A 25947-nucleotide genomic window follows, 5' to 3' on the forward strand; every position below is an offset into this window, starting at 1 on the left:
AGGGCTGTCCACAGCACAAACCCCATGTCTGTACCCCTCCTGGAATCCTCACCACCTTGTACATTAAAACTTCACCAAGGGATAAACTGAACAAGAAAAAAAAATCAACTTCCCTGGAATTATTCCATAAATTTAGCATACTGCCTGCTTTTACACCTAAACTTTTTTTTTTAATCATTTATTTAAAAGTAAAGAAGAGTCTTTTGACTCACGTTTATCTCATCTTCCCTTTAAGCACTTGCACATTGTGGTTTTATTCCGATTCTCCATCTTTCTGGGATCAGCTTGCCTAGTGTTGGCACTTGGCCTTAATGTCAAGACACAGATCCAGGCAGGAAGTTCCAGGAACCTGGCACCAGGAACCTTTGCTTCTTGGGCGTGAGCCAATTAAATCAAACTTTTCTCTAAGGCTGCCTTGGGAAGTGACAGGCTTAACAGCCTGCTGAACAAACAGTGGAGCTGCTGTCACACTTGAGTTATGGTCTGCTTGAACTCCAGATCAACTGCAATTCACAGCTCCCGTTTCCTGAGAGAGGAAAACCTTCAGGATATCAGAAGAGATGATGGTCTGAGTCCTAAAGGGGAGGTCTTCTGACTTTTAGAGGGATGATGGAGGAGAAACATGATTAATACATCCTATCATTTAAGGAGAAACTTAAGTCCAATCCTATGGGACACAGAAAGAGGAGCAAGTGTCAAACACACATATTCAAGAATTGATCTTTGGTGGATCAAAATGCATCCTGTTATTTTGAGTCCACATCACAAATACAACCTGAGAACTAGCCATGTATCTTGCTTCCTCCCACATAGCAGGTGGAACCAACGATCCTTGAGAGAAAAGAAGAGAGGAAGGACAACGGAAATGTTGGCAAGTGTTTTTAGGCACTCTGTCAATTTAAGGATCATCGTTATCAGTGAAACTTTCCCTGCTGACATTCTGGTTCTGAATGGTAAAAATAGATTAGATCACTCTATTTTCTGCTTCCCCAGCTGCAGAAAGTAACAGATATTGCCAACCATGCTTTTGGTGGATGGCCGAAGCATGCTTATATTGTTCATCTTTCAAAGCCATTCGAATCCAAGATATGGTTTAAGATTTACTGAGATTAGTTTTAAAGAGCTAGCCATACAATGAAATATCACAAATAATCAGATCTGTGTGCACCAATATAGAAAAATAATTGGAGGGGATTCCTGGGTGGCGCAGCGGTTTAGCGCCTGCCTTTGGCCCAGGGCGTGACCTGGAGACCCGGGATCGGATCCCACATCGGGCTCCCGGTGCATGGAGTCTGCTTCTCCCTCTGCCTGTGTCTCTGCCTCTCTCTCTCTCTCTGTGTGACTATCATAAATAAATATTAAAAAAAAAAAAGAAAAAAAAGAAAAATAATTGGATATACCGCCAAATAAAAAAAAATTTGGTAGTATGTATAGCATGACCCAATGTTTATGCATGTGATGTGTGTGTGTGCATGCATACATATTCTTTCTTTTTTATGATTAAGGAGGTTATTTAATTTTAATATTTTTCAGATATTAAAACCATAAATCCAAAAATGTAAAATATTCACGTATTTTAAAAATTTCCCTCCGTTTCAGAGAACTTAAATCCGCATTTTGAACTGATAATCTCATCTTGACAGCAGAGAAGATGTACTTTCAGAAGTTACTAATTAACCCATCAAACCAAACATAACTTGAATTTCCTAACAGATTAAAACTAGATTTAGGTTGTATGTACACAACACTATCAATTCAGTCAAAGAGGTTTCCATTTCTAATATTCAGTGTTAAATTCAGACTGGAAGCAGTCTGTCACTTTTTTAAATCCAAGTATAATTGACACACAGTGTTGTATTAGTTTCCACATACGTATTCTTTTATACACATATACTTGTTCTACAGATGTTACTGAATACTTAGCACAAAGAAGTTGGAAAAAACATATACCAGATTAGTGGCTGTATCTCCAGGGTATGTCTTAGGTTGGGTTCCTTAAAAAGCAGGCCCTGACACAAGGATTTGTGTGTAATTAGTTTATTGGGGGGATGTCCCCAGGAAATACCGGTGGGGAAAAGGAAAAGTGAAACACAGAAGGAAAGGAAGAAAATAAAGGGTGTGTTCTTGAACAAGTTACCGTGGTGGGCAGCGGGGCTCCATCCCACTGGGCAACCCCACGAGTCAGTGTAGACCACACCTCAGACATCCCAGTCAAGGGCTGAAGAAGTCTGTTCTCCTGTGCCCAACTATGATGGTCTGTCATGGAACATCAGCTCTGCAGCCCTCTGGGCTTGCCCCATGTGTGCAAGTCAAGAGAAAGCCCAAGGATGGGGAGTCGCAGGCACTTACCACAGAACACTGTGCACAAGCAAGGAAATATGATGGCTTTGGTGTGCGGGGGAGACCCCGCAATGTGTGACACCGGATGGACCACAGAAGACTCACTTTTGACATACTCACCAAAATATTGGGTTTTCTAGAGAAAAGAAAGGGAGGCTTTCCAGTTAAGCCAGAAAATATGTGGGGAGGCCAGGGATCTGCCCTCAGAGGGAACCTTCTACCTAGAAAACATCTCCCCCAAAGGCCACCAGCCCTAGGAATGAGCTTGTCTAACACGCAGGGTGGACAGTGATGCGAGGAAAGACACGGCTGAGACAGAGTACATTTTGACATTTTATTCACTGATCATAAATACAGTCCCATGAATCAAGGAGATTGTGAATGATGTACTAGCACCTGGAACCATCAGAGAGCAAGCGCGCAGGGCTTCACCATCACGGGCCAGAGAACTCACTGTGGCTGCTCGAGGCGTCCCCCCGGGTCAAGTGTTCAGTTTTGGGGGGACCCTCCTTCCAGTGCAGCAATTTTATTCTTGGCTCGTTCTCAATAATTAAAAAAATCATAAAAGATCGAGTGTTTGCAAGAAAATATCAAAGAGGATAAGAAGATTTTCAGTTCTCCTTAGAATCTCAAAGTAAAAAGGGGAAGAAAGGAAGGAGAGGAAAGGAGACAGATGTCAGGAATCTGCCAGGTTTCTTCCCTTCCCTGGAGCATCTTACAAAAACCCAAACCAGGGAGGCATTAATGCTGTTTGGAGATGGGCTGTGTCTCCCTGATGAGCCACTCGAGAGCTTCCTGGCGGCCCTGCTTCTGCAATTCCTTCCCGATCACATCCCTGCAGGTCAGGTGGTAGTTGTTGAGCCAATCACACTACAAGAAGGGAGAAAGCCAAATGCGGTATTCACACCCCTCCCAAGGATTCCATGGGCAAACAGGGAGGCCCCGAGTGCCAGGATTACAAGTTGAGGACAAAGATACACAAAACCTTCTCCCCCTACTTAGGGACAAGTGACTTCCTCGTGTTCTATTTCCCTGGAAATCGATGGGACAAGGCCACATCACTTCCGGCAAAATGCTTCCAGAACAGTCTACTGCGTGTGAAGGAACCATACTTACCTGAGAGCAAGTCATGGTGTTGGGCTCCCCTGAGTCAGAGTAACCTGGAACCAGGTATTCTTCTCAACAGGACCCCCAGAAGCCACAACCACAGGACATTGTAAGAGGGATGGGGCAGGCAATCTGGTAGGTTCTACGCCCACCTATGTGGCCTTGTTCCCAAATACCTTCGCCATCTCAGGGTGGCAGTGGAGGAGAGAGTACTGAAAACTAGCGCTGAGATGGCCAGTAAGAGCCCTGCTAAGAGACATACCTGAAGGTGTCCCACCAATGCACTGAGTTTCCTATTTGTATCCACTGACAAAGCTGAATAAACTAGGATCAGCTGAGCCCCTATGGGTCTTGGGAGTGTGGCTATCTAGATGAACCCCAAACCTTTGGCGACCAAGGACTGCGGTGCTACAGGATGGGGCTGGGAGCTTAACTTTCAGACACTCAGCTGAATGTGCCCACCACCCCAAGAGATTTTTTTAAAAAGAGGTAAGAATGAAGGAGGTCTGACAGGACTTGGTGCCTGGGTCAGAGCTGATTCCCGGCACCTGATGGTGAAAGTTCTGTAGCCATAAAAGGGTGAAGTCTCCCCCTTGGGGCAGGGTGGGTGTGAAGGCTAGAGTGAAGCAAGTTCTACCCAGAGGACTACCACCTATTCTCTTCACTGTCCATGAAGTGGGCCTGACCAGACACTCAGCTGCAGTGAGGATGGCAAGAGTAATATCATCATCTATGCTGCTGTTGTGATGACCCACACACCATGTGGGAAGGCAGTGGTATTACAAAAGGATGGACATCAGGGACTATGGTCTTGCCCACGTACAAGGATGAGCTCAGGGACTAAGATGGGCAGACAGATGCAGTGGTACTGCCAGGGGGCTCTGACCCAGCCAGGGCTCCACTCCCCACTATTAAGAATCTACTAGCCCCTGCTGGGAGCTGGGGAGCAGGACAGGGTGTCAAAAGCTAGCAGACTGCTATGGGTCAGAATGGGCTACAAGACAGCCTGCAGCCCAAGGCAGCCAACCCTGAAGCCAAGGTCAAAGTCCCCTAAGACCCTTTCAGTTGTACCCACATCCTCAGTGGGGCCTGACCAACATCCCAAAGGCCTTGAAAGTCTGCAGCCGCCCATGTTCATGACCAAAGTCCTCAGCTGCCATCTGGTGATAAAGAATGGGAATGCAAACCCAACCCACAAAGTCCCTAAAGAAACCAAAAAGACTGTTTGGGAGATGGTAACGGGCATGACCAAGTATCATAAAAGCCAAATGGAAAGAATCTGGTTGTGGGTAGTAATGTGCCTTCAAAGAGAATGAAGCCCCAGATTTATTAAGGGGTACATGGAAAAAGATTCTTTTGCTAAAAGAAACAACAAATGTACTCTGCTTGATATGTTAAATACATCTACTGCTCTTTGTAGGAACTTGCTTATGATCTAAGGCTAAGAAGATACTATCTGCCCTATAAAAACTAATTGGTAGAAAGAACAGTTCAGTGACTTGGCCGTGCACAGTGTAGTAATGAACCAATGATGACAACAGAGCCCACTGGTCTATGTCCAATGTCATGGGGTGGACTGAGTTAGGTTAACAAAACTCTCCCTCAAAGAAGAATGGCCTTGCTCCTCCCCATGTACTATTTCCCGGGACAAAGTAGAGTATCACTGGGAGGAATGGCTCCTGATAGTGCACTTTATAGGGACAGCAAAGACTGTGTGACCTAGAGTTATGTGGTAGGAAGCCACTGCCATGGGCTGCCGAGAGGAGAGTGACTTTTTACAGGATTGCAGGAGAATCCCTTGCTAAGACCCTGGAAGCTGTATCCAAGCCCGTGAGAAGAGACATTGGCTCCTACGGTGCACCAAGGATTCAAAGCAGGATGGCTTCCATGCCCACTCATATGTTCATGTTCCCTTTCACCTGAGTCACCCTAGGGGGGCTCAAGACGAGCCCCTGGATTGCTGAAGGAACTCTTCCTGCCAGAGACACATTGGACCCTGTGCTGCCGACAAGCTATCTCCTGTCCAGCACCATCTACATGCTGAATAAAGCCACAACAGTACCCCTCGTTTAAGTGCCGTGAGTGGGGACATCTGGCTGGTCAAGGACAATGATGGTTAAGCAGAGGTGCCCATGCTAAGCAGGAAGTAGATGGCCTTTTTCTGTCACCCATCTGTGAGCTGGATAAGGGAAAAGAGGCTTCTGGCTGGGGAGTCCCATTCTACAGTCCAACAGCGAGGCTTCCTCAGGCCTTGGAGGCATTTGCTCTGGTGCCAAGCATGAGGCCCAGATGCCTGAAGGGGCACTTCAAGGTCCCCAGGATGAGGCCAGTGGCTCTTCTGGGCAACAAAAATTTGCTCCTACAGTAACCTGTCATGCTTGTCCTGCCTTTGGCTCCCATCAGTCACCTGCCTTGCTCTGGAACTTGTGTCCTCCTGGCTTCTGGCTTGGGAACGGTTTGTCTGTCCAGTGCTGACTGTTCCTGCCCTGTTTCTGACCCTTTTCTCTACTCTGATTTTCATCACCTGCCTGATCCCTCAGGCCTTACTCTGGGTCCCGGGGCCTGCCGCCTCACCTGGCCCTGTGGGCCTGGACACCCACCACAGGATGTGAGGGGGGGTTCAAGACCTGCAACCCTCTGAGCTTGATAGTGGGCACCACTGTGCTCCAAGCTTTACAAAGAGTTTCACAGCCTGGAGTGACCAGATAGTAGGCACCACCTCTCTTCTCTCTGTGTGAAAACTGGGCATGTGATAATAGATTTTGCTTTTCATTCCCTTAATGTTTCATTCAACACGAGAAAACAATCTGGCATATGCAATGGCCAACAGGCCCTACCACCCATCCGGCTTTTCAGAGAGAAGACGCGTGGCCCATGGTTTGCTAAACGCACCTCAGCACACCTACAGGTCTGGGCCTCAAGGAAAGCAACATAGACCAGTCCCAGTCATAGACTTGCAGCCCCACAATGGTGCAAGGAGGACTATCTCTACCTGGAGAGCCAACAAATAAATGCAGGACAAGCACCTATAGTCCTCAGGAGACCCAGGATTTTCAGACTCAGGTGGCACACACCTCTAAAAAAGTGAGAACAGACTAGAGAATATGAGGTAAGCTCTCCACCCCCACTCTCATTCTGTCTCTTCCAAGCCACCCTCATTACCTCTTTGTCTGTAAGAGAATCCACATCTATCATTTTGGTCTGTATTGGAACCAAAGTTAAAGGTTCAAAGGTCAGGCTTCCCCGGTTATTGAAGTTATACTGTTGGAAAAGGAAGAAAACACAAGTTTTTACTCCTCTCTACCACAGTGAACCACCATGAGGTCATTCCCCCCAGACATGATCACCGCCCCCATGCCCTGGGGCCAGGTGTGACTAGGAAACCAAGAAGGGGTAAGCCGGTCGGCATTTTCATAGGCCCAGGAGGTACAATGAACCCAGTTGATGCCACTGTCCTCGAGCTGCTCCGCTATGCCAAGGAGGGGGCTGTCAGCAGCAGGTCTGCAAGCTAATGTCCACTGTGAAAGAGAAGCAGCAGGGGCAGAGCATGGTAGAGTCTGGATGAGGGGCATCATTGGTTTGGGTTCTCAAGACTCTATCGGAGTACAAGTCCCCAACATCACTTTTATTTAAGTTAACCATGTGTCCTGCCTTGACTAGCTGGTCTCATCAGGTGACTGATAACAGGTCTGTCCATGCTATATAGCATGGAATGGCCAGGGCACCTGCCAGCATGCTGGGTCTCTGCTCCTGGCAAGGCCTGTGGGACTGAGTGAGGTGAGAGGCCACTCACAAGGACAGTGACTTCAATGTGGAAGCAGAGAGCAGGCTTAGGAAGCCACTTCTTAAAAAAAAAAAAAAAAAAAAAAGGAAGCCACTTCTTGCCAACTGTTCCATTTCCACCATCACCACAGAACAGGAATAAATGGGTCTTCTAGGTAAAGCCTAGCACCTCAAGCCTTGTAACCTCTTGATAATAGTGATGGGGAGGTGAAGCACCTGTCTTGTGGAGGGCAAAAGACCTGTCTAATCACCAGCCTGCGGGGCCTGACCCATGGATAACTGAGGGTTCCTCAGTTTTACCCAATAAAAATCATCTGAGACATTTGTTGAAAATACAGTTTCCAAGCCCTGGCCCCGGGTTTGGGAGGAGCCGTTAAACAAGCACCTCTCTCAGCCCCAACACTTGCCCCCAGTAGAGGAAGCATCATGACAAGAAGCAGTCTCCAGTAAACTCAGAGAGAGCTCCAAATCACATCTGGCAGGGGCCTGCCTGGGGCCCATGAATTCCAGCTGTGGATCCCAATTCACTAAGGTTTTTCTTTCTGGTTTCGCAGAGGAGAGTAATTTCTAAGGGACTCCCTGATATCGGGGCAAGGAAGATCCAGTTTGGCTCCAGAATGGCACATTCGTGGCTCCAAAGACAAACATCTTCATTTTGCCTCATTAGAAATTAGAAAAATTTTAAATAAATTAATAAATAAATAATCACCTACCTTGGTCTTCACAGGAACCACCAGGACAACATTTTCAATGCGAATTCCAAAAGCCCCATCTTCATAATACCCCGGCTCTAAAAGAAATCAAACCCAGAAATGAAAAGCAGCCCATGATGGACACGTGCACACAGAGGGGAAGGGCTTGCTCCTGGAATGACAGTTCCACTCTGAAGGAGCAGGGGAAACAGGTCAAGAGCCCACTCAAGTCCAGCCACAAGAGCCCAGAGATGCCTCCTCCATAAGGCTACCCCCAATAGGTACTCGAAGAACAAAAAGGTTCCTAAGTCCCTGAAAACAGGTGCCAGGGTAGGGAATACAATTACAGAGGGTTCACCAAATAAATCACTGGAGCACATTCACGATGCAGGCATTAAAATTTATGCAGAGATCTGGTAATGATGTGGGAAAAGTAGTACATTAAGTAAGAAAGTAGAATACAAACAATATGTCATCCAGTAGAATCGGAATGATTAGAAAAAAAAAGATACACACATATATAAAAGACCAACAGCTATAACATCAAAATATTAAGCAATGTTTCCCCCTAGGTAGTTGGATTCCAAATGATTTTCATCTTCCACACACTGTCCCACAGTCTCACCTTTTCTAAAATGAACACGTACCACTTTTATAATCATAAAAAGTTGTCTTGTTAAATTCAAGGTGACAAAAGGGGGAAATTATATCCAATTTACTTTAAGATCATCAAAATATAAGAAACAACAGAGAGCCTCATACAGGCTCAAAGACCCGTGCACACCCTGGATGTGAGGGACACTTACCATCAGTGACGATCATGCCTGCCTCCAAAGGCTCATCAGAAAAGGTTTTATAACTGATGCCACAAGGACCCTCGTGAACATTCAGAAAAGACCCAACACCATGTCCTGTTCCGTGCAGGTAATCCAGGCCAGAATCCCATAAAGCTGAGCGGGCAAACGAGTCAAGAAGGTGTCCTGAAAGACACATAAGAACCACTTGATGATATTTGTCCAGTACTTTTCAATTTGCAAAGCACTTTAGAGATTAGATTTATTATGCTTGGCTCCAGAAAGTGAAACAGAAACCAACGTGTAAAAGTTACTGGAGGGCTCTGATTTCAACCCAGCTTAAGAAAGAACTAACAATCAGAGCTCCCAAGAACGGCCACTCCCCAGCCAGTCTGGAGCTCAGTCTGAAGCTAGAGAACTGTTTGTCCAGGAAGCCAGTGAAGGGGCTGGATACCTTGCAGCAGCTCAGGGTGTTGATGATACAGACATCCCCTTCCTGGCTCTGGGATCCTGAGGCTTCAGGATTACAAAGAGGAGACTCTAAACAGACTACAAGGAAGTAGATGCCAAGGGAGATGAATGCAGGCCCAATCTAAGCAGATCCAATGCCCAGCCATCAGTCCTCATCTGGTATATATGTGAAGTCAGGTCCCCAGGAAAATAAATCCTGACAAGGATCCCAAAAGGAGGCACTGGTCCACTGAGGCAGGACAGATAGGAGGCTGTATCAACCTCCACTCAGGTCTGGAGGCCTTCAGCCCTGGCTGCTCTCTCCTGGGATCCACCTATATGTCTCATCTAACACCTTAGGTGGTTAGGAGAGGTACACCGCTGATGTCAGGCCCAAACCGAAGCCTGGCTCCCTGGGAGGTTCCCTGAGCTCAGTCAGTGGTTCTAGGAGACTCCATGCAACACTAGCCCTGGCTGGGCCTTACATGACAAGAAAGGAAATGTTCTCCTACTCAAATTTAGACATGTTTGGTGCCTGAACAAGAAAAAGCCTGCCATATGACAGAAGGAACCACCTACCTTTGGTTCCAGTCGGGAAAACGGCTGCACTCACAGCTATGTGGCCCTTGAGGACATATGTGAAGCATTCCTGCCAAAGAAAACCCAGGAGGCATGTTGCAGAATGAGGACATGATGCTTCGGTCCTGTAGTTTCCCGGCAGTTCAGAAAACCTTGCTTCTGAAGGTTTTTAGCAACACCACAGAGAAAATCAGAGTAAAAAGAAAAAACTTTGGTGGAAAAAAAAAGGTGGGCCATAGGGCCGATTTTTTAGAAAATCCTGAAATTAAATTTAGTTAAAAGAGAACTGTCAGAGAGATGAGTCCACAGGTCCTTCCCTTGTAATGAACATTCTGATACACTTTAAGCCTGAGAAAGACGAGGAAAAGTAACAAAAAATCCTGATGACACCAGCTAACATTTACCGAGCTAGTCCCCTGTGCCAGGCATGGTACTAAGCACTGAACACTAAACGCCACACGCTATGCTGGAGATTCTGTTGTCACCCTCACTTGACACAGATGAATTAGCCTGCCAATGGTGTAGCTCGTAATTGGCAGCATCTGACCTTGAAGCCAGGCGGTCTTGCTCCAGCATCTGTGCCCCTTACCAGTGTTATACTCAGGGCTTAGCCCTACTGCCTGGAAAAGAAGAGTGCTGCTTGGAAGGTTAGTGGCTTGCCAGTAAGGTACAGAACCATGACTAAACCCACACCCTTCAATCTGGTCTCGAGCTCTTTAGCCTACACAAAAGAATCATGCCAAAGGTATGTGGCACGGAGGTCAAATTATTTTAAGGTGCTCGTGTCTACAAACAGATGAGGTACAAGACTAAAACTATGAAATCTGCTCTGCAGCTTAGCATAAAACTCTTCCCCTGGGATATACTTCCTATAGGAGCTCCTAGAAAAACAGATTCACTCAAGAGACTCAACCAACATTCACCTGGTAGGGACTGATCCAGGAACTTACCAGGGTCATGGCACCTTTACAACCAGCCCTGGAGGCAGGTATTCTTACCCCCCTTTTTATGGAGGTGGTCTAAGTGCTTTAGGCAAGTCACGGGGCCAGTGTACAGCAGAGAAGACCTGAAGTCCAACCTCCAGACTCCTGGTGCACATCCCTCTACCTCACTGCCATCTCCTCTCCACGCCAGACAGCACAACCTAAGCAGTGTGTGCCATTGCAGGGGGTGCCTGAGGTAAGCCATAGATGGAAATGCTGAACTTAAAAGAAGGCAGGTGGCTTTCAGAATCAAATCAAGACCGTGTGTAAAAAGCAGATGTTTCACTACCCCACTCCCATCTCCATAGAGATTTCCTGACTCAAGAGAACACTGACGCTGTGTAAACTGAAATCTGAGTGGCTCTGACCTTAGCAAATGGAATGCTTTTAAAATTTCTCCAGTAATTAATTAAATGGACATCACGAAGCAGATAAGCCAGGCTCCAGAGTAATGAGCTGTTTTACTAACTGACAGACAAATTTTACTTCATTATACAATTCCTTTTCATAAAAGCAATGCCATTCTTAAGAAAACAGGGAGGGCTCTCTCGTTTTCTGCTCCAGCTTACCTTCTCATAGGCTGTAGGGGTCCCAAAATGCATGGTCCGTGTCACGTCTGTCGTCCCATCCCTTTCCAAAAGAAAGGACAGATTAGTGTTCACTAAAAATAAGCTTTTGCTCAGGGGCACCTAGGTGGTGTAGTCAGGCATCTAACTCTTGGTTTCACCTCAGGTCATGATCTCAGGGTCGTTGAGATCAAGCCCCACATCGGGCTCCATGCTCAGTGTGGAGTCTGCTTGAGATTCACTCTCTCCCTCTCCCTCTCCTCCTCCCCTCCGGCTTGTGGTCTTCTCTCTATCTCTCTCTCTCTCTCTCTCTCAAATTAATCAATCTTTTAATAAATAAATAAAATGAAACAAAGTATGAATGCTAGGATGGTCGGAGGTAGTGAGAATGAACTCTGTCAGGCCCTGACATAAGCACTTTTGGTCTACAATGTGAGGACTGTCTCATCGGAGACACTATCACGGGGTTATAAATGAGGGGGAGGAGGACAAAGTAAATAGGAGCAAATAGGAGACTGCTTCTATCAAAACAGGGCCAACCTCTAATTCCTCCCATCAGGACAGCAAAGGACTAGACCCTAAAAATACCCAAAGGCATCTCTTAGAGTGGACTAATTCACACCCCTAACATAGAAATGGGAATTTTGCAATCCTACTAAAATTTAAAACTGAATCATCTCAACACCCTGAGCTCTAAGCTATTATCATTAATGGTAACCAATGTGTCCCACGCTAGGCTGTCATTTCCACATATGTGGCAGACCCCACCAAATAATCAGGCTCTCCAGGGACACCTGGGTGGCTCAGTCGGTTAAGCATCCGAAGCCCCATGTAGGGCTCTGCACTCAGCATCAGGTCAGTGAGATTCTTTCCTATTCCCTCTCCCTCTGCCCTTCCCTCCAATCTTGCTCTCATTCTCTTTCTCTCTCTAAAAAATAAATAAAATCTTTAAAAATAAAAAAAAATACTCAGGCTCTCCATCAGCCACAGTCCCAACTGCAGTGGGAATGGAGCATTAAAAGGCCTGGCTTGTGCTCTCTTAATGCAGACAATATCTATTCCAGCTCCTTCTCCTGGGTTCCACATTCAGATCCAGCAAAATCTTGGGTTCTTCTCTGAGAAACTTTCTAGAGGCTGAGTATGAAAGCTGCGAGACATCAAGATGGAAATTCAGAAATTCAGGGGCAACCCTAGTTTCTCATTTACTCATTTAAAATTAATCCCTCACTTCGTAAGGCCCTGGGGCCGCTGCAAGTCCAGAGAGCTAGCACGCAGTTTATGAGCTACGGAAGAAGCCTTTCCAATGGTTTTGAAAGCTTGCTTTCAGTTATTTATTTAGTATTTAACAACTTCCGGCCAAGAACTAAACATTTCTATCAAACAGCCTTTTGTGGGAAGAGTCACCAATGGACAAGTTCAAGCAGGGGTGAAAAAAAGGACAAGACATGAGAATGATTCCATTAGTGCCTGGAGCAGAGTGAGATTCCCAGCTGAGCACCCTTGGCTGGAGCCTGGCTTGCTCCCTATTCAAGTTTTTTTACCCAACCCCAATCAAGCCGTAGTTCACTTACTTGTACTGAGCTCCCGAGTCAATCAGGTATACTTCATCTAGGGACAAGGTCCTATTCGTCTCAGGGACAGGCCTAAGAAAGTTAATTAAAAATTAATTATTCCACAAATTTACTTGCTGAATCTGGGAGAAGACATACAAGAGTTCCTTATACTACTCTTACAACTTATGTAAGTCTGAAATTATATCAAAATTAAAAGTTACCCACACAATTATTCCAAATAATTTAATCTTCTAGAACTACTCAAAGACCCAGTCAATCTATCTCCACAACTGGATAAGCAGCTCAAGAGAGGGAAGAAGAACGTATTTCTTCACATCTATCTCTATTTGTATCTGGAACAAAACAGGTATTCATGTAATAATTATAAAAGCTACAGAAATAATAATCAATAGATTCAAGAGGACCATGCTATAGTCCTGAAAACTGGGAATGGAGCGGCCAAGAGTCATTGTCTCTGGGTGTGGGAGTCCAGGCCCCTGCCTCAGATTCCACGTCAGGGGCCTCCCCATGTGCTCCCCACACCACCAGACAGGCAGAAGGTAAATGTCTCAGTTTGGGAGAAAAACTAAAGGGATTTTAACTGGGAAAAGGAGTGGATCACAATGTTCTAATGCCGAAGCACTTTTTTTAAATGAACATGAAGTATTTTTAAAGAGTGATCTGATTTCCAGATAGTACCACTGCACTGGGAAATGCTAAAGGGAGCATTCCAAGTCTCTGTCCTGCATCTGAGAGAAGGACTCCTTCATTTCCAGGCACCACCTCCTCTCTTCAGCACCAAGGGCATCAGTGGTCACACTCAAGCCAAACGACTGAGAAAGACAATCAGATATGGAACCAGCTCCAGCGCCCTGCTTCTCAACAGGCTTCCCACAGCCCACAGGGTAAAAATGCCAAAGCAGAAGCAGACTTCTCCCCCTCCTTGATCTGAAATTTTTTCATGTGTTAATTATATGCAAAATTCTAGGATAGTATCCAGCCAAGAAATTCATCACCTGAATTAAACATAAGACAAAAAAAACTATAGTCCTTTTTACATTTTAATTTTGGAACAGAAGCATTAATGTAAGAGAACTGCACAATCACATCTGTGACTGTCTCCCACACACCACTTCAAAATTTGCCCCAAGACTAAAAGGTCTAAAAGCAATTATTAAAGGGGGGGGGGGGGGGGGCAGGGATCTCTGCCTATATACAGCCCGGTGAGACAGACCAAGCATTCCTCCACTGATTGTGTATATCACAGACATGAAGCAAAGAACTCAAAATGCTCAACACAAGGCAAAGCGATTCGACTGGACAAATCTGAAGCTAAAGCCTAATGACCAAGCCAAGTTTCATTTCCCAAACTCATCAGTGCTCCTCCCATCTCAGAGTACAGGGAACGCTCTGTGCTGTGAGTCCACAGGATCTTGCACATCATCTGCTGATATTCCCCATAGGCTGGGTGCCAAGCTTCAAGCCCGCAGGGAGGAAAGAAAGGGTGCTACTTACCTCCCTATCACAAGAGGATGCTCAATAACCTAGTGATAAGTTTTTCAGTAAGGAGGTGATGGATGGAGCTCACAAGATGTTTGGACTCATACATCAAGAAGGCTACCATTATCAGGAAAGACAAACACTAAAATATTCTGATCACCATGATCAAGAGCTATGAATACAGCTTTTGTGACCTCAGAAAGGAAAGAGGGGACAACCCATTTGACTATATCATGGAGAAGATCAATGTCATACACCTGAGGTCAAGGCTCCCAAAAGGCAGAGACTTGGAGATTTAGAGGAAACAAGAGATAACAAGTCCTCGTGTCCCATATAAGAACAGTTTCAACAGACACATAGAGGTGGGCATTGGGGCCTCTGGTAAAATAATGTCTCTCCCCTGCTCAGGCTTCTGTGCAGAAGCAGCAGCAAAGCCAGGCAGCGTGCTCCTCCGCATGCCTTACGCGTAGTGAATGATGGCGCCATTGGGTCCCGTACTGGAAATCGTTGGGAAGCTCAGGTCCACAAAGTCAGCCTGTTGCCTAGAACAGAAAGACACAGAGAGCAAAGCGGCTTAAAGGATTTTATTGTGCCAAGAATCAGGGCCCTCTCAGTCTCATTTAACTTGCCAAAGAAATAACCATAAGGTTCATGCCCCCACGCCCCCAGACATGGTTCCTTACCTGCGAAATTCCTCGGCTTTGTCAGCGGCTGAGATCTCAGACACACCACCTTTGGGCACCTATAAGAGAGTTGCTTATAAACCATCTGGGGCAATATATCAATGCATTTCGTACATATTAAAGGGCATGCATTAAAAGCTTATTTTTTTCTTCACTTCCCATGTCCCAACTTTCTACCTACAGGACACAGCTGATGTCTCATCTTTAATGAGGGAATTTCCAAAGACTCTTATCAAAACTATCTAAAGTAGAAGGGTTTCTATCCTTTCAATTTTTGATTCAACTATTTGCCTCCGTGTTATGCCCTAAAACCTCCCCAAACAATCCATCTAAGTTTAAAAATTCAAAAGCATCTCCTGCTAGGATATCGTCCTAAAAAAGTCATCCTAAATAAAAAGATAAACACAAAGATAGTATTACAAGCTGATAATAGCGCAAAAAAAAAAAAGCTCTAAATACTTGAAAATAGGAGGAATGGCAAATTGGTCTAACCACTAAACACAACCTCTCTATTTGGATCCATTTTTCTGTTGCTATTGTTTTTTATTTTTTGTTTTTTTGTGGTTTTGAGTGTAGGTGACACACAATGCTATGTTAGTTTCAGGTATACAACAGAGTGATTCAACATCTCTGTGTTACATTATGCTCACTACAAGTGTAGCTACCATCTGTCACCACACCACACAATGCTTTTACAATTTGGATCCTTTTTTTTTTTTTTTTTCAATTTGGATCCTTTTTAAAGGCCTCAAAGCACATGGAAAATGCTCACACTATGGTACTAAGTGAATAAAATAAAATACAAAATCATATCTATACACTGAGAGACATGTAAAATTGATTTACACAGAACAACAACAGCCAGAGGGAATAAAATAGTTACACAGGTGGGAGTAAGGGTGATACTCTTTTTCCAATTTAAGCTACTTTTAAAGAGTTGTTTATATAACACTTAAAGGGAACATGAGATTGTTTAATAACAGCACAAAGCAATCCCCCTGCTGTCAACCATAAGGAATGAAAAGGCAAGAAACTCATGGCCGAAGAGTCAATATACTATCCAGAGTTTTACATCTCAAATTGAAGTCTAAAATGTACACAAAGATCTTTTTCTCTTAATACAATCAGCTTGTCTATAATATTATTGTGAGTCATTTTTCCTTATAATGAAATTCCACTTATAAGACAATGCCTTGACCCAGAAAAGGTCCTCTCAGTTAAGGAAATTCTTTCTTCATCAATGTTACTATTTTCAACAATTAAAAAAAAATTCTAAATACACACCAAATTTCCTGAAAGAACTACCAAGAGAGAGTACTAAAATTAGATCAAGACCTTAGACCTCAGGGTCACCAGAGCAGAGGGCCACGGTTAGAGTCACACGTTTACAGCTTCTGAATAATTTACAGCCATGTGGTAAACAAAGACTAAGAACCAACCTCTTTCTCCAGCCAGTTAAAGAGTTCACAGAGGGCAACAGCATCTTTAATCTGTGCAAACAATGGAGACATTTTTTTTTTAAAGTTATTACTGCAAATCAGCTGGGCAAATTCAGAGCCCAGCCCTAGCAGGATACCGAGAAGGCTGGACCCACAGGGCACGCCCTCTAGCCATCAGGACTTTTCATGTAGGCACTCCCTGTAAACAACTGGGCAGCAATTCCCACCAGCAGGGAAAGGGCACAACCAGGAAAGGCCCTCCCGGAGAACAGGGGCAAATCCCTCAGCGGTCAAGCCACTGGCAAAAGCCATCTGTGGGCCTTGCATCCTTCTAGACCCACCGCTGGCCTTGAAACATATGCTGGGCCTTTTAAGAGACATCATCATCAATGCCTTTTTTTGTGGTGTATGTTAGACTCTGTAAAGATCTAACCCACTGAGTGTTTGATTTCATTCTCTCATTAACACTGGAAGGCTCAGAGAATTTCTGACCTTGTGCCAGGCTCAAAGCCATGCGGCAGGCGAGGGACTGGGATGGGCCTTCTGACACCCGCTCTTCTGCACAGTCTGCTTTACTCACGTGAGCTCGTCTCATGCCGTCTGATTCAGCAGAATTCTTCACAGCTTTGGCAATGCAGATGGGGGTGTAAGGCATACAGCATCGATGATCCTAGGGGCACAAGGGCCGGGAAATCAAACCCGGCTCCACGCACCCCAGGCCAAGGCAGGCACGGCTTCACCCAGCACATCACATGTAAGACAAATCATGTGAAGAGCTCCCACTCAGGACCCACCTGGCTGTGCCTGGGGATTGAAGACCCACCCCTTTCGGTTGAGGACTCTGAGCATGACGAAAGGGGCTTGAGCTCTTCCAAAAAGATAAAGTCCATCAGAGTATTTCTCTTCTATTGCCCCCATCCTCAGCTCTTGGACACTGCTGGCTGCCAGCCATCAGGAAGATACTGCTTTTCAAGCCTCCATGGTCATGGTCATGATCATGGTCAGACTTCACTAACGATCAAAGCTTGACCGAAATAACCCCTTTCTTGCTGCACAAAGGAGGCTTTTTCCCATTGTCTGAGGACACACACGACTGATGAGGGAGGGCTCCCACTCCTTCCTCTATCTTGTTCCGGGATCACACATCACCTGCTCTTCATGGTATGGGAAGACCCTATCCAATTTAAGAATGAGTTGGAACCCAGCCCTGTGTTATGGGAGAGGGATTCAGGACCACATCTGTGCTCTTGCACAGAGCTTGTTGAAAGGCATTCATTCTCTCCAATCTCATTCCCTCACTCTCACATGTAGACCTCCTGAAACAAAGAAAGCAGGCATGACCCCCAAACTCAGGTCAAGACTGACTCACACGTACTATAAGGGTGGTAGGGTGCACTCGCAAGGTAGGTCTAGGCTTTTCCCAGGATGGAGCAGAGAGGAGATACCCCTGGGCTTGCCAAAGGCCACTTGCAGCCAGAAGCCCAGGGCAGGACAGTTGAAAAGGCTACATACATCCAAGGTGGCCTGGATTACAGTCCTGCCTTGAGCCCTAGTGAAAATGAGCAGACAGGTGTCCACTGCTTAGCACTACCCAGCAGGGACTCAGTAAAGGGCAACGCTATCACTATCATTTGACCTTCAACCAGTCTCTAACTTCCCATGCCACTCTGGGTCCCCAGCCTCCTTAGCTGGTAAATGTGGTAGGGAAGGGGCATATGTTGTGTTTCCCAGATTTCAGGTGTTCTCATACCACCTACTCAGCTCCCACCCTGGCTGCCTACCCTCTAGACCTTTATTTACTTAATACTTCTTTAGACCATCTTTAAATCAACTTAGTTTGTTAAACTCTGTCTTAAGAAATAATTTTTATAACATCATGGTCTCAAATGCTAGAAATATTTTTTTCTAGTGTACACTAAATTGCTTTTAAAACAGGTAACATGGGCAGCCCAGGTGGCTCAGCGGTTTAGCGCCACCTTCAGCCCAGGGCATGACCCTGGAGACCTGGGATCAAGTCCCACGTCAGGCTCCCTGCATGGAGCCTGCTTCTCCCTCTGGCTGTGTCTCTGCCTCTCTCTCTCTCTCTCTCTCTGTCTCTGTCTCTCATGAATAAATAAATAAAATCTTTAAAAACATAAAATAAAAAAATAAAACAGGTAACACTTAAATAAACCTAAGCATTCATATTTACCACCTAAGATCCTCTCTCATGCTACATTTTGGAAAACACAGAAGACTCAATGAGTTCTAAGGGCCCTCAGACCCTCAAGATGGCTCCAGCCCAAAGGGCTCCTTTAGGGACAGGTCATCCCTAACCTGACAGCCAGTCCCAGAGATCGTCCAGAACAACCTCTGTTTCAAAGACAAAGCTGCAGGATGCCAGAACTGGGAAGGGGCTGGCAGCTGGTAGGTGCAGGCTTTGAACGGGCCTCAGCAGGGTTACCAACCTTGGGGATGGCCTCGCTCACGGCATAGCTGGCCTTGTCGCTGACCCACACTTTCTCCCTTGGGGAGAGATTGGCACACAGAGCCTTGAGCTCGCTCAGGATGGACTTGTAGGGAAGCACCTGGATTCTGTATTCGGCTTCCAGGCCCAAGTCAAAAAGCAGGTGCTCCTTCACACTGGGGTCATCTATGCGGTCACCATCAATGAAGAGCCTGCAGAGAAGCGAGAAGTGAGGTGGCAGAGAAAAGAGGGCATGTGAGCGAGAGGGAGGAACATGGGCCCACAAATACAACAGGCTCCGTCTTTTAGCAATCAAAACCAAGCAGCTTCTCCTTCTCTGTGTTCCTTTCCCACATCCTGTTCACCAAGTTGTCTCTATCCCTGTGTATGTTATATCCATCCACCTCATTCCTCCAGCCAGTCCCCGATGTCCTTCCTTCCCTCCACTAAGATCTCTATAGTCTAAATCCCATCCAATCTGTCCAGCTTTGACTCCAGCCCTGCCCAGTCACAGGCCAGGTTCACGCTGCCACCATCTCCCTGCTGGATTTGTGCCACAGCCTCCTAGCTGATCTCCCTGGATCCAGTCTTGCCCCTAGCCATCCCATGTTCACAGCCATAGTATTCTCTATGATTTGCAAACCCAATCATGTGGTTGCTTGTGAAATATCCATTCAACAGCTCCCCAGTGTCCTCAGAACAAAGGTCGGAGCTCCTGGACTTGGCTTACAGGCCTTCCTTTCCATGGCCCCTGCTCGCCTTCCGGCCTCACACTCCTGTGTTCCAACCACACTAAGCCACTCCAGGTCCTTCACAGCCATCGTGCTCTCCCCTGCCCAGAGCCACTGACAATGCTGTTCTCCTCTGCTTAGATCACCATTCCTCATGGCCCCCATTCACCTAACCAGCTCACATGTGCCCTTGATCTCTGCTTCAGTATTACTTGTCAGTCTCCTGTGACCCCCCAAGTTTAGGCCAGGCCCCATATCCATCCTACTGATAAGTCAGTGCCCACTTACATGCCTGAACCCCCTGAAGAGACACTCATCTCCCCAACTCTAGCCCCAGACCCTATCTGTCTGATGCAACCTAGCAGCCAACAGAGACTCTAGAAACTTATAAATGTTATGTGAATAAAGAGAGCCATCCAGATAGAAGCACAACCACAAGAAGGTCACAAGCAATTCCTTGGCAGATAAATAGACAATTCAACAAGGCATAACCATCTTCCTGTGTCATTTCCAACCTTCAAATGCCTGAGTTTATCTGAATTGTGTACCCAGGATTGTAGCACTGAGCCTATCCATCCCTTTGCACTGGCTGCTACAAAACCTAGAATCCAGTGTATGGCCTGACCAAGACTTTGCAGAAGCAATCTTGTGAACTAACCATTCCGGTTTTGTTCTGATGTCCCTATTTTTTTTCATCTCCTAGTACTAGAGATACTTTCATGGATTTCAAGTCATCTGGAAGATTAAGAAAGAGGCGAGATGTAAAAAACACCTACTGTGTAGGAAGATCAGAAGGGAAAGGGAGAGAGAGGCAGGAAAGGGGAAAAGCAGAAGAAAAGCAATGCATCAGCAGGACCTCAGGCAGCGATGGGGTTGACCAGGAAGGGAGACAGAGCATCTGAGGAGCTGTGAGGAAGGAAGGACTTTCCCTTGTGGGGCAAACACTCACATGATCGTCTCCAATCCTATGATTGCATAGGAGAAAAACACGGGATTGTGCTCCACGTCCGATCCTCGGAGATTGAACAGCCCTTAAAAAAAAAAAAAAAAAGACTCTGTCACCTGCCTGACTTGAGATTTTAACAGGAATTTTTAAGTACTTTGGCATCCATGGAAGGCTTCTACAGAAGGATTCAGTGACACTCATCTCTCAGAAAAGCAGGAAACCTTGTTTCCTGGTTTTACCTCTGAGCTGCAGTTGCTCATGTCCACCAAATGATGGCACCAGATCTGTTCCTTATGCTGCCACAGCACTGCCCCGGGAACGGAATGCAATGGAAGTTAGTCCAAAAACAGGCAAATTACCCTCCAAACAAAAGAGTTGAAATGGTCTGCCTGGTGGTGACCAGCCAAGCCTGGCCTTGCCACAGGGAAAACCTTTGGCACTCCCAAGTAAAGGGAAAAGGGCCAAGCACTCTCTCCCTTCTGAAGACATAGGGTAGAAAAACTGAGACCCACCCACGATGAGGGAGCTCAAAGAAGGCCCTCTGGCTAAGAGTCGAGGAGCTCCACGGAGGCGGAACTTCCCAGCACAGGAACAAAAGCAGTGAGTCAGCAGGGCTTAGGCCCATGAATGAAACCCAAATCCAAGCCCACCCAAGGGTAAACTGTGGTACCAAACCAGAGTGGAGGACCTGCCTAGAGCCAGTGTCAACGGGCGTTTGGGGAAGTCATTGTATGTTTAATCAGTACAGGGGCCAGCAGAGACCATAGCTATGCTCCCATAGCTTCCAGCTGCCTAATTCTTGCTCTCCCGAAGAACATAATGTTAAAAAGACCCTGGTGAGAAAAGAACTGCCTCTATTTTAAAATAATGGCCTCTCACAGTAAAGCAATGAAGCAGTATTTTTTACCTATCAGACTAGCACTTTTTTAAAAATGACAGTATCTGGGACTGGCAAGGGTGTGCCAGGACAGGCATATTCATATCCACCGTAAACATTTCTGGCAGGTAACTGGCAAGATGGGTCCAAAGCCCTACCATGTACATACCCTCTAACCCGTAATGCAACCCCTAAAAGCCAACCACAAAATAAGAAAATAATCAGAAATATACAGAGACTCTGATGTACTAAGATTTTGATGGTAGCATCATAATAAAGTCATGGGAAAATCAAAAATAACCCAAAGGCCATCCTTAGGGGAATGGTTAAGTAAGTAAGTTATGGATAACCATATGATGGGATATTTATATTTACTTAAATTATGATTATATATGCTTAGAGTATACAGAGACATTAGAAAAATCAAGCTGTAAGACATATACGCACAAAATATTAATAGTGATTATCTCTAGGTAACAAAATTATAGTGGATATTTTTCTCTTCTTTTTATTTCCTCTACATTTTCCACAATAAGAATGTGTTTCGGGCGGCCAGGGTGGTTCAGCGGTTTAGCGTCACCTTCAGCCCAGGGTGTGATCCTGGAGTCCTGGGATCAAGTCTCACATCGGGCTTCCGATGTGGAGCCTGCTTCTCCTTCTGTCTGTGTCTCTGTCTCTGTCTCTGTCTCTGTCTCTCTCTCTCTCTGTCTCTCATGAATAAATAAATAAAATCTGTAAAAAAAAAAAAAGAATGTGTATTTTTTTAAGATTTTATTTATTTATTCAAGAGAGACACACAGAGAGAGAGGCAGAGACATAGGTAGAGGGAGAAGAGGCTCCCTGCAGGGAGCCCGATGTGGAACTCGATCCCAGAACTCCAGGGTCATGCCCTGGTCCCAAGGCAGGTGCTCAACCGCTGAGCCACCCAGGTGTCCCAAGAATGTATTTTCTTAAAATCAAAGGGAGAAATTAACTTTACATTTGTTATTCTCGCCAATATCTAGGTAGTTAATTAAAGATATCAATCACTGATATATGACATACATGTCAAACATCACTGATATTTGACAAAGTTTGGGGGTTGGGGGTTGGAAAAACAGGACAGTGTGTAGTAGGGTATCTTTCTCTAGTGAGAAGATAAACAGATAAGGTAGTGCCTCTTCTCAGTTACCTTGGGTTAAATCCAATCAGAAAACAGAAGACAGGACAAAAAGAGTCAACCAAATGTCTTCAGGTTCTAGAGGATGACAAGGTACTAAACAACTGCATAAGGGTTATTTAATGTCTAAAGATTCAGAAACTGCTATTGTTATCAAAAAGGTTGGTGAAGGGACGCCTGGGTGGCTCAGTGGCTGAGCATCTGCCTTTGGCTCAGGTCGTGATGCCAGGGTCCTGGGATTGAGACCCACATCAGGCTCCAGCCTGCTTCTCCCTCTGCCTACGTCTCTGCCCCTCTCTCTGTGTCTCTCGTGAATAAATAAATAAAATCTTAAAAATAAAAAAAAGTTGGTAAAGAATTTTCAGTTCCTGAGTTTTCTGATGTAGAAATATTTCTAGAACATCCGCACTGTGAAGACCTGAGGGAAATACAGGAAAAGTGTAGAGAAAAAAAAACAATCTCCTATGATGCCATTTCTACAGCTGGAGAGACATATGAATGTTGACAGACACAAAATGTTGGGAAGAAATGTCCTTCCTTGGTGGTGTCATAGTCCTGAAGAGACTGGCCAGAGGTGGACATCACAGATTTCACATCAGCCCCAGGCTATAATACCACTCTGAGCCACGCTATGTCCCTCTCTCCCATTCTCTATCATTCTTTCTCCAACCTACTTGGTGTATTGGGTACTCATTTGGTGACGTGGTCTTTGTCTATTCCCTGGCCACTCAGAAAGCAGACTGGCGTGAACACCCAGATTCCAAGAGAACCAAGGGAGAGACCAGGTAATGTGCCCACACAGCAGAGCCAGAGCACTTACACGCAATCTCATCCAGGGCAGTGACCACAAACCACACGACATTCCTCTCAGCCATTTTCAACCGAAGGTCTGCAACCTTGTCCTTCCAGGAGATGCCTGCAAGAAACAAATGTGCTTGTGACTCTGGCCCTGCACGGGAGCCAAGTGAAAGAACCCATCCCAAACATTCTTACCCAGGCCATCTTATACAGAGCATGCTGCCTGAGGAAACAGGAGGCCTGGACTCAAGCCTCTTGTCCAAGCCTGTTGACTTTCGAGAGCCCTGACTGCCTCACCCACAAAATTAATGCATTTGTTCATCCAACAAATGTCTCTGAAGTATCTAGACTTCGTGGGCATAGATATCTGCCAGACATTGTGCTCATCACTGCAGTCACAGCTCTAAGTGATACCCAGCCCCTGCCCTCATGGGGCTTACAATTTAGAAGGGAAGACAATCAATACAGCAATAGTTATCTTGTGTCAAGACTGAATAGTGGCAGAAGCACAGGAAGCTATGAGAAGATACTGCCCAGCAGAGAAAACTCATCCAGGCTTAGAGGCCCAGGGGAATATCACCCACCACTTGACATTCTTGGAGCTGAGAGACTCACCTCGTGGTGCTAAGACCTAGGAACTCCCTGCAATCTGACTCTGTGACTATTAACTTCCAAATCACCCTTGTCCCATCACAGCCAGGGGCTGGCTCCCTGCAGCTCTCCAGATGAAACTGCAGCCCTAGAGAGGCGCACCCCTTCACCACCACTATCACCACCATCACCCGCCATGAAACAGCACTGACAGCTCAGGTTACAAGCCTGCCCCTGGGAACTGGGGAACCATCTGGTTCACCCAACACCTGGCACAGTGTCCTGCACGTAGGAGTCACTCACGTTTGCTGACCAAAAGTCTTACCCCCAACATCTGTTCTCCCCTCTCGTACAAGTAATAGGTTGGAGCCTCTGAGTCAGTTAAAAGAAAAAAATTCAAAACATGCTCGTGGAAAATGTTTAGCTGACCCCAGGCCACTCACTGGACCGATCCCCCTCAGTCTGTGATCCCCTCCGGTGAGGGCGTCACAGGGAAAGCAAGCTGGGGGCTGCCCCCGCAACCAACACGGCTTTGAAGATCAGCTCGGGAATGCTGTTTAAAACTTGGCAAGAGCCTGGGCTGTAATGCTTTCTTCCCAGGACCCCTCTGGGCAATCTGCCTACATTCCAGACATCCCCCATCCACCTCTCCTCTTCTGTTTCTACCGCACAGCTCTCTCCCCTGCAGCCCCACCTCCCTGGCCTCTCTCTGCATCCCTCACTGTTCTATAAATCCACACTTTCAGCTCCCACCAACAGTTCACAACTTGCTCTTCACCAACCACTAATATACAGGCCAAAGAAACCCACCCACAACCCAAAGCCTCTAAAGCAGAAGGTTCTAGATACAGGGTGGGGGGCCTAGGAAGGTAAACCTCCAAATGCGGGTGGAAGAAAAGGAAATGGAACCTAGAAAGCCCCCAGCCCTGTTTCCACTATCAGACATGTTAGAGGCAGTTAGCAACAGAGTGGTAAAAAAGCCATCTTAGCAGCGGCCAAAGGTCTGCCCAGAAGAGCGTGGCAAGCATAAATTATGCAAATAAGTGGCAAGTAGGTGGCCACTGTGGAAACAAATAAAGCTCCTGCTTTCATCAAATGCCGCACTGTGCCAGGGTGAGGCAAAACCGCCCACCAGCTCAAGCTGGATTCTGATTCAGAGGACTGGGATGGGGACAATGGTGACGGGCAGGGAACAAGGGCTGGGGGCCCTGTTGGGCGCAGCAGGGTTCTGACCTGTGTAATCCAGGCCCAGTGCGAGGAGGGGCTTGCATGGGCGCTCAGGACGGTCTGTCCAGATTTTGTCCACAAGGTTCTCCTTGACAGGAATGAGGTGGTGGCCTGCACTTCTCAGAACCTTGGCCATCTTCTTCCAGTAATCTGGGGAGAAGTACACGTAGCCCAACCATACATGAACCAAATGCCATTTCAGCTGAGGCAGGCAGCAGTGCCTTCTGAAAAGCGGTCCTCCCATGGCCTAGCACTGGGTATGCAGGATGAGTGTAAAAAGGTTATTTTCACCACCAACAGCCTTCCCCTGCCTCTCTGCCAAAACTCTTCTCTTCACCTTGACCTTTATCATGACATCAAGTCATGCTGAGCCCCTAAATGATCCAAGTCCACAAGCAAACAAAGGGAATGGAGAGGCATCTAGAATCCACTTCCTCCCCGACACTGGAAGGACCCCAGCTCACTCACCTGTAGGAATGATCAGTGGGTCCACACCAACCCTGGATCCTTCAGGAAGTACACTCACCAGCCAGTCTTCCTGAGTTGGTGTGTCCTTCAGACCTACCAAGGGAAGAACATGTAAGAAACAATTCCCAATGGACCCAAGCTCATAGTCCTACCCAAAGGATGCACTTCACCAACATCATGATCCTAGGGTCTTTATGAAGCACCTTCTATATGGTAGGTTGGCAGCACTTAGAGA

General features: G+C 46.2%; 1 protein-coding gene across 9 annotated transcripts in view; it reads right to left on the reverse strand.

The window, feature by feature from the left end:
- Positions 1–2660: 2660 nt before the first annotated feature.
- The window catches only part of XPNPEP1 (X-prolyl aminopeptidase 1), a 54423-nt gene continuing 31136 nt past the window's right edge, over positions 2661–25947 (reverse strand). For all 9 annotated transcript variants that reach the window (XM_025467151.3, XM_025467158.2, XM_025467156.3 and 6 more), the window contains 16 exons: positions 25713–25805; positions 25251–25394; positions 23449–23544; positions 20596–20677; positions 18917–19127; positions 17050–17139; positions 16470–16520; positions 15031–15089; positions 14812–14889; positions 12866–12937; positions 11298–11358; positions 9746–9815; positions 8729–8902; positions 7944–8020; positions 6610–6708; positions 2661–3210 (listed from right to left, as the gene is read on the reverse strand). In XM_025467151.3, coding sequence (XP_025322936.1) covers positions 3082–3210; positions 6610–6708; positions 7944–8020; positions 8729–8902; positions 9746–9815; positions 11298–11358; positions 12866–12937; positions 14812–14889; positions 15031–15089; positions 16470–16520; positions 17050–17139; positions 18917–19127; positions 20596–20677; positions 23449–23544; positions 25251–25394; positions 25713–25805 — 1586 coding nt within the window. In that variant the 3' untranslated portion in view covers positions 2661–3081. The remainder of the gene's footprint in view (positions 3211–6609; positions 6709–7943; positions 8021–8728; positions 8903–9745; positions 9816–11297; positions 11359–12865; positions 12938–14811; positions 14890–15030; positions 15090–16469; positions 16521–17049; positions 17140–18916; positions 19128–20595; positions 20678–23448; positions 23545–25250; positions 25395–25712; positions 25806–25947) is intronic.

Source organism: Canis lupus, chromosome 28, assembly GCF_003254725.2.
Source record: "Canis lupus dingo isolate Sandy chromosome 28, ASM325472v2, whole genome shotgun sequence".
NCBI classification, from domain to species: domain Eukaryota; kingdom Metazoa; phylum Chordata; class Mammalia; order Carnivora; family Canidae; genus Canis; species Canis lupus.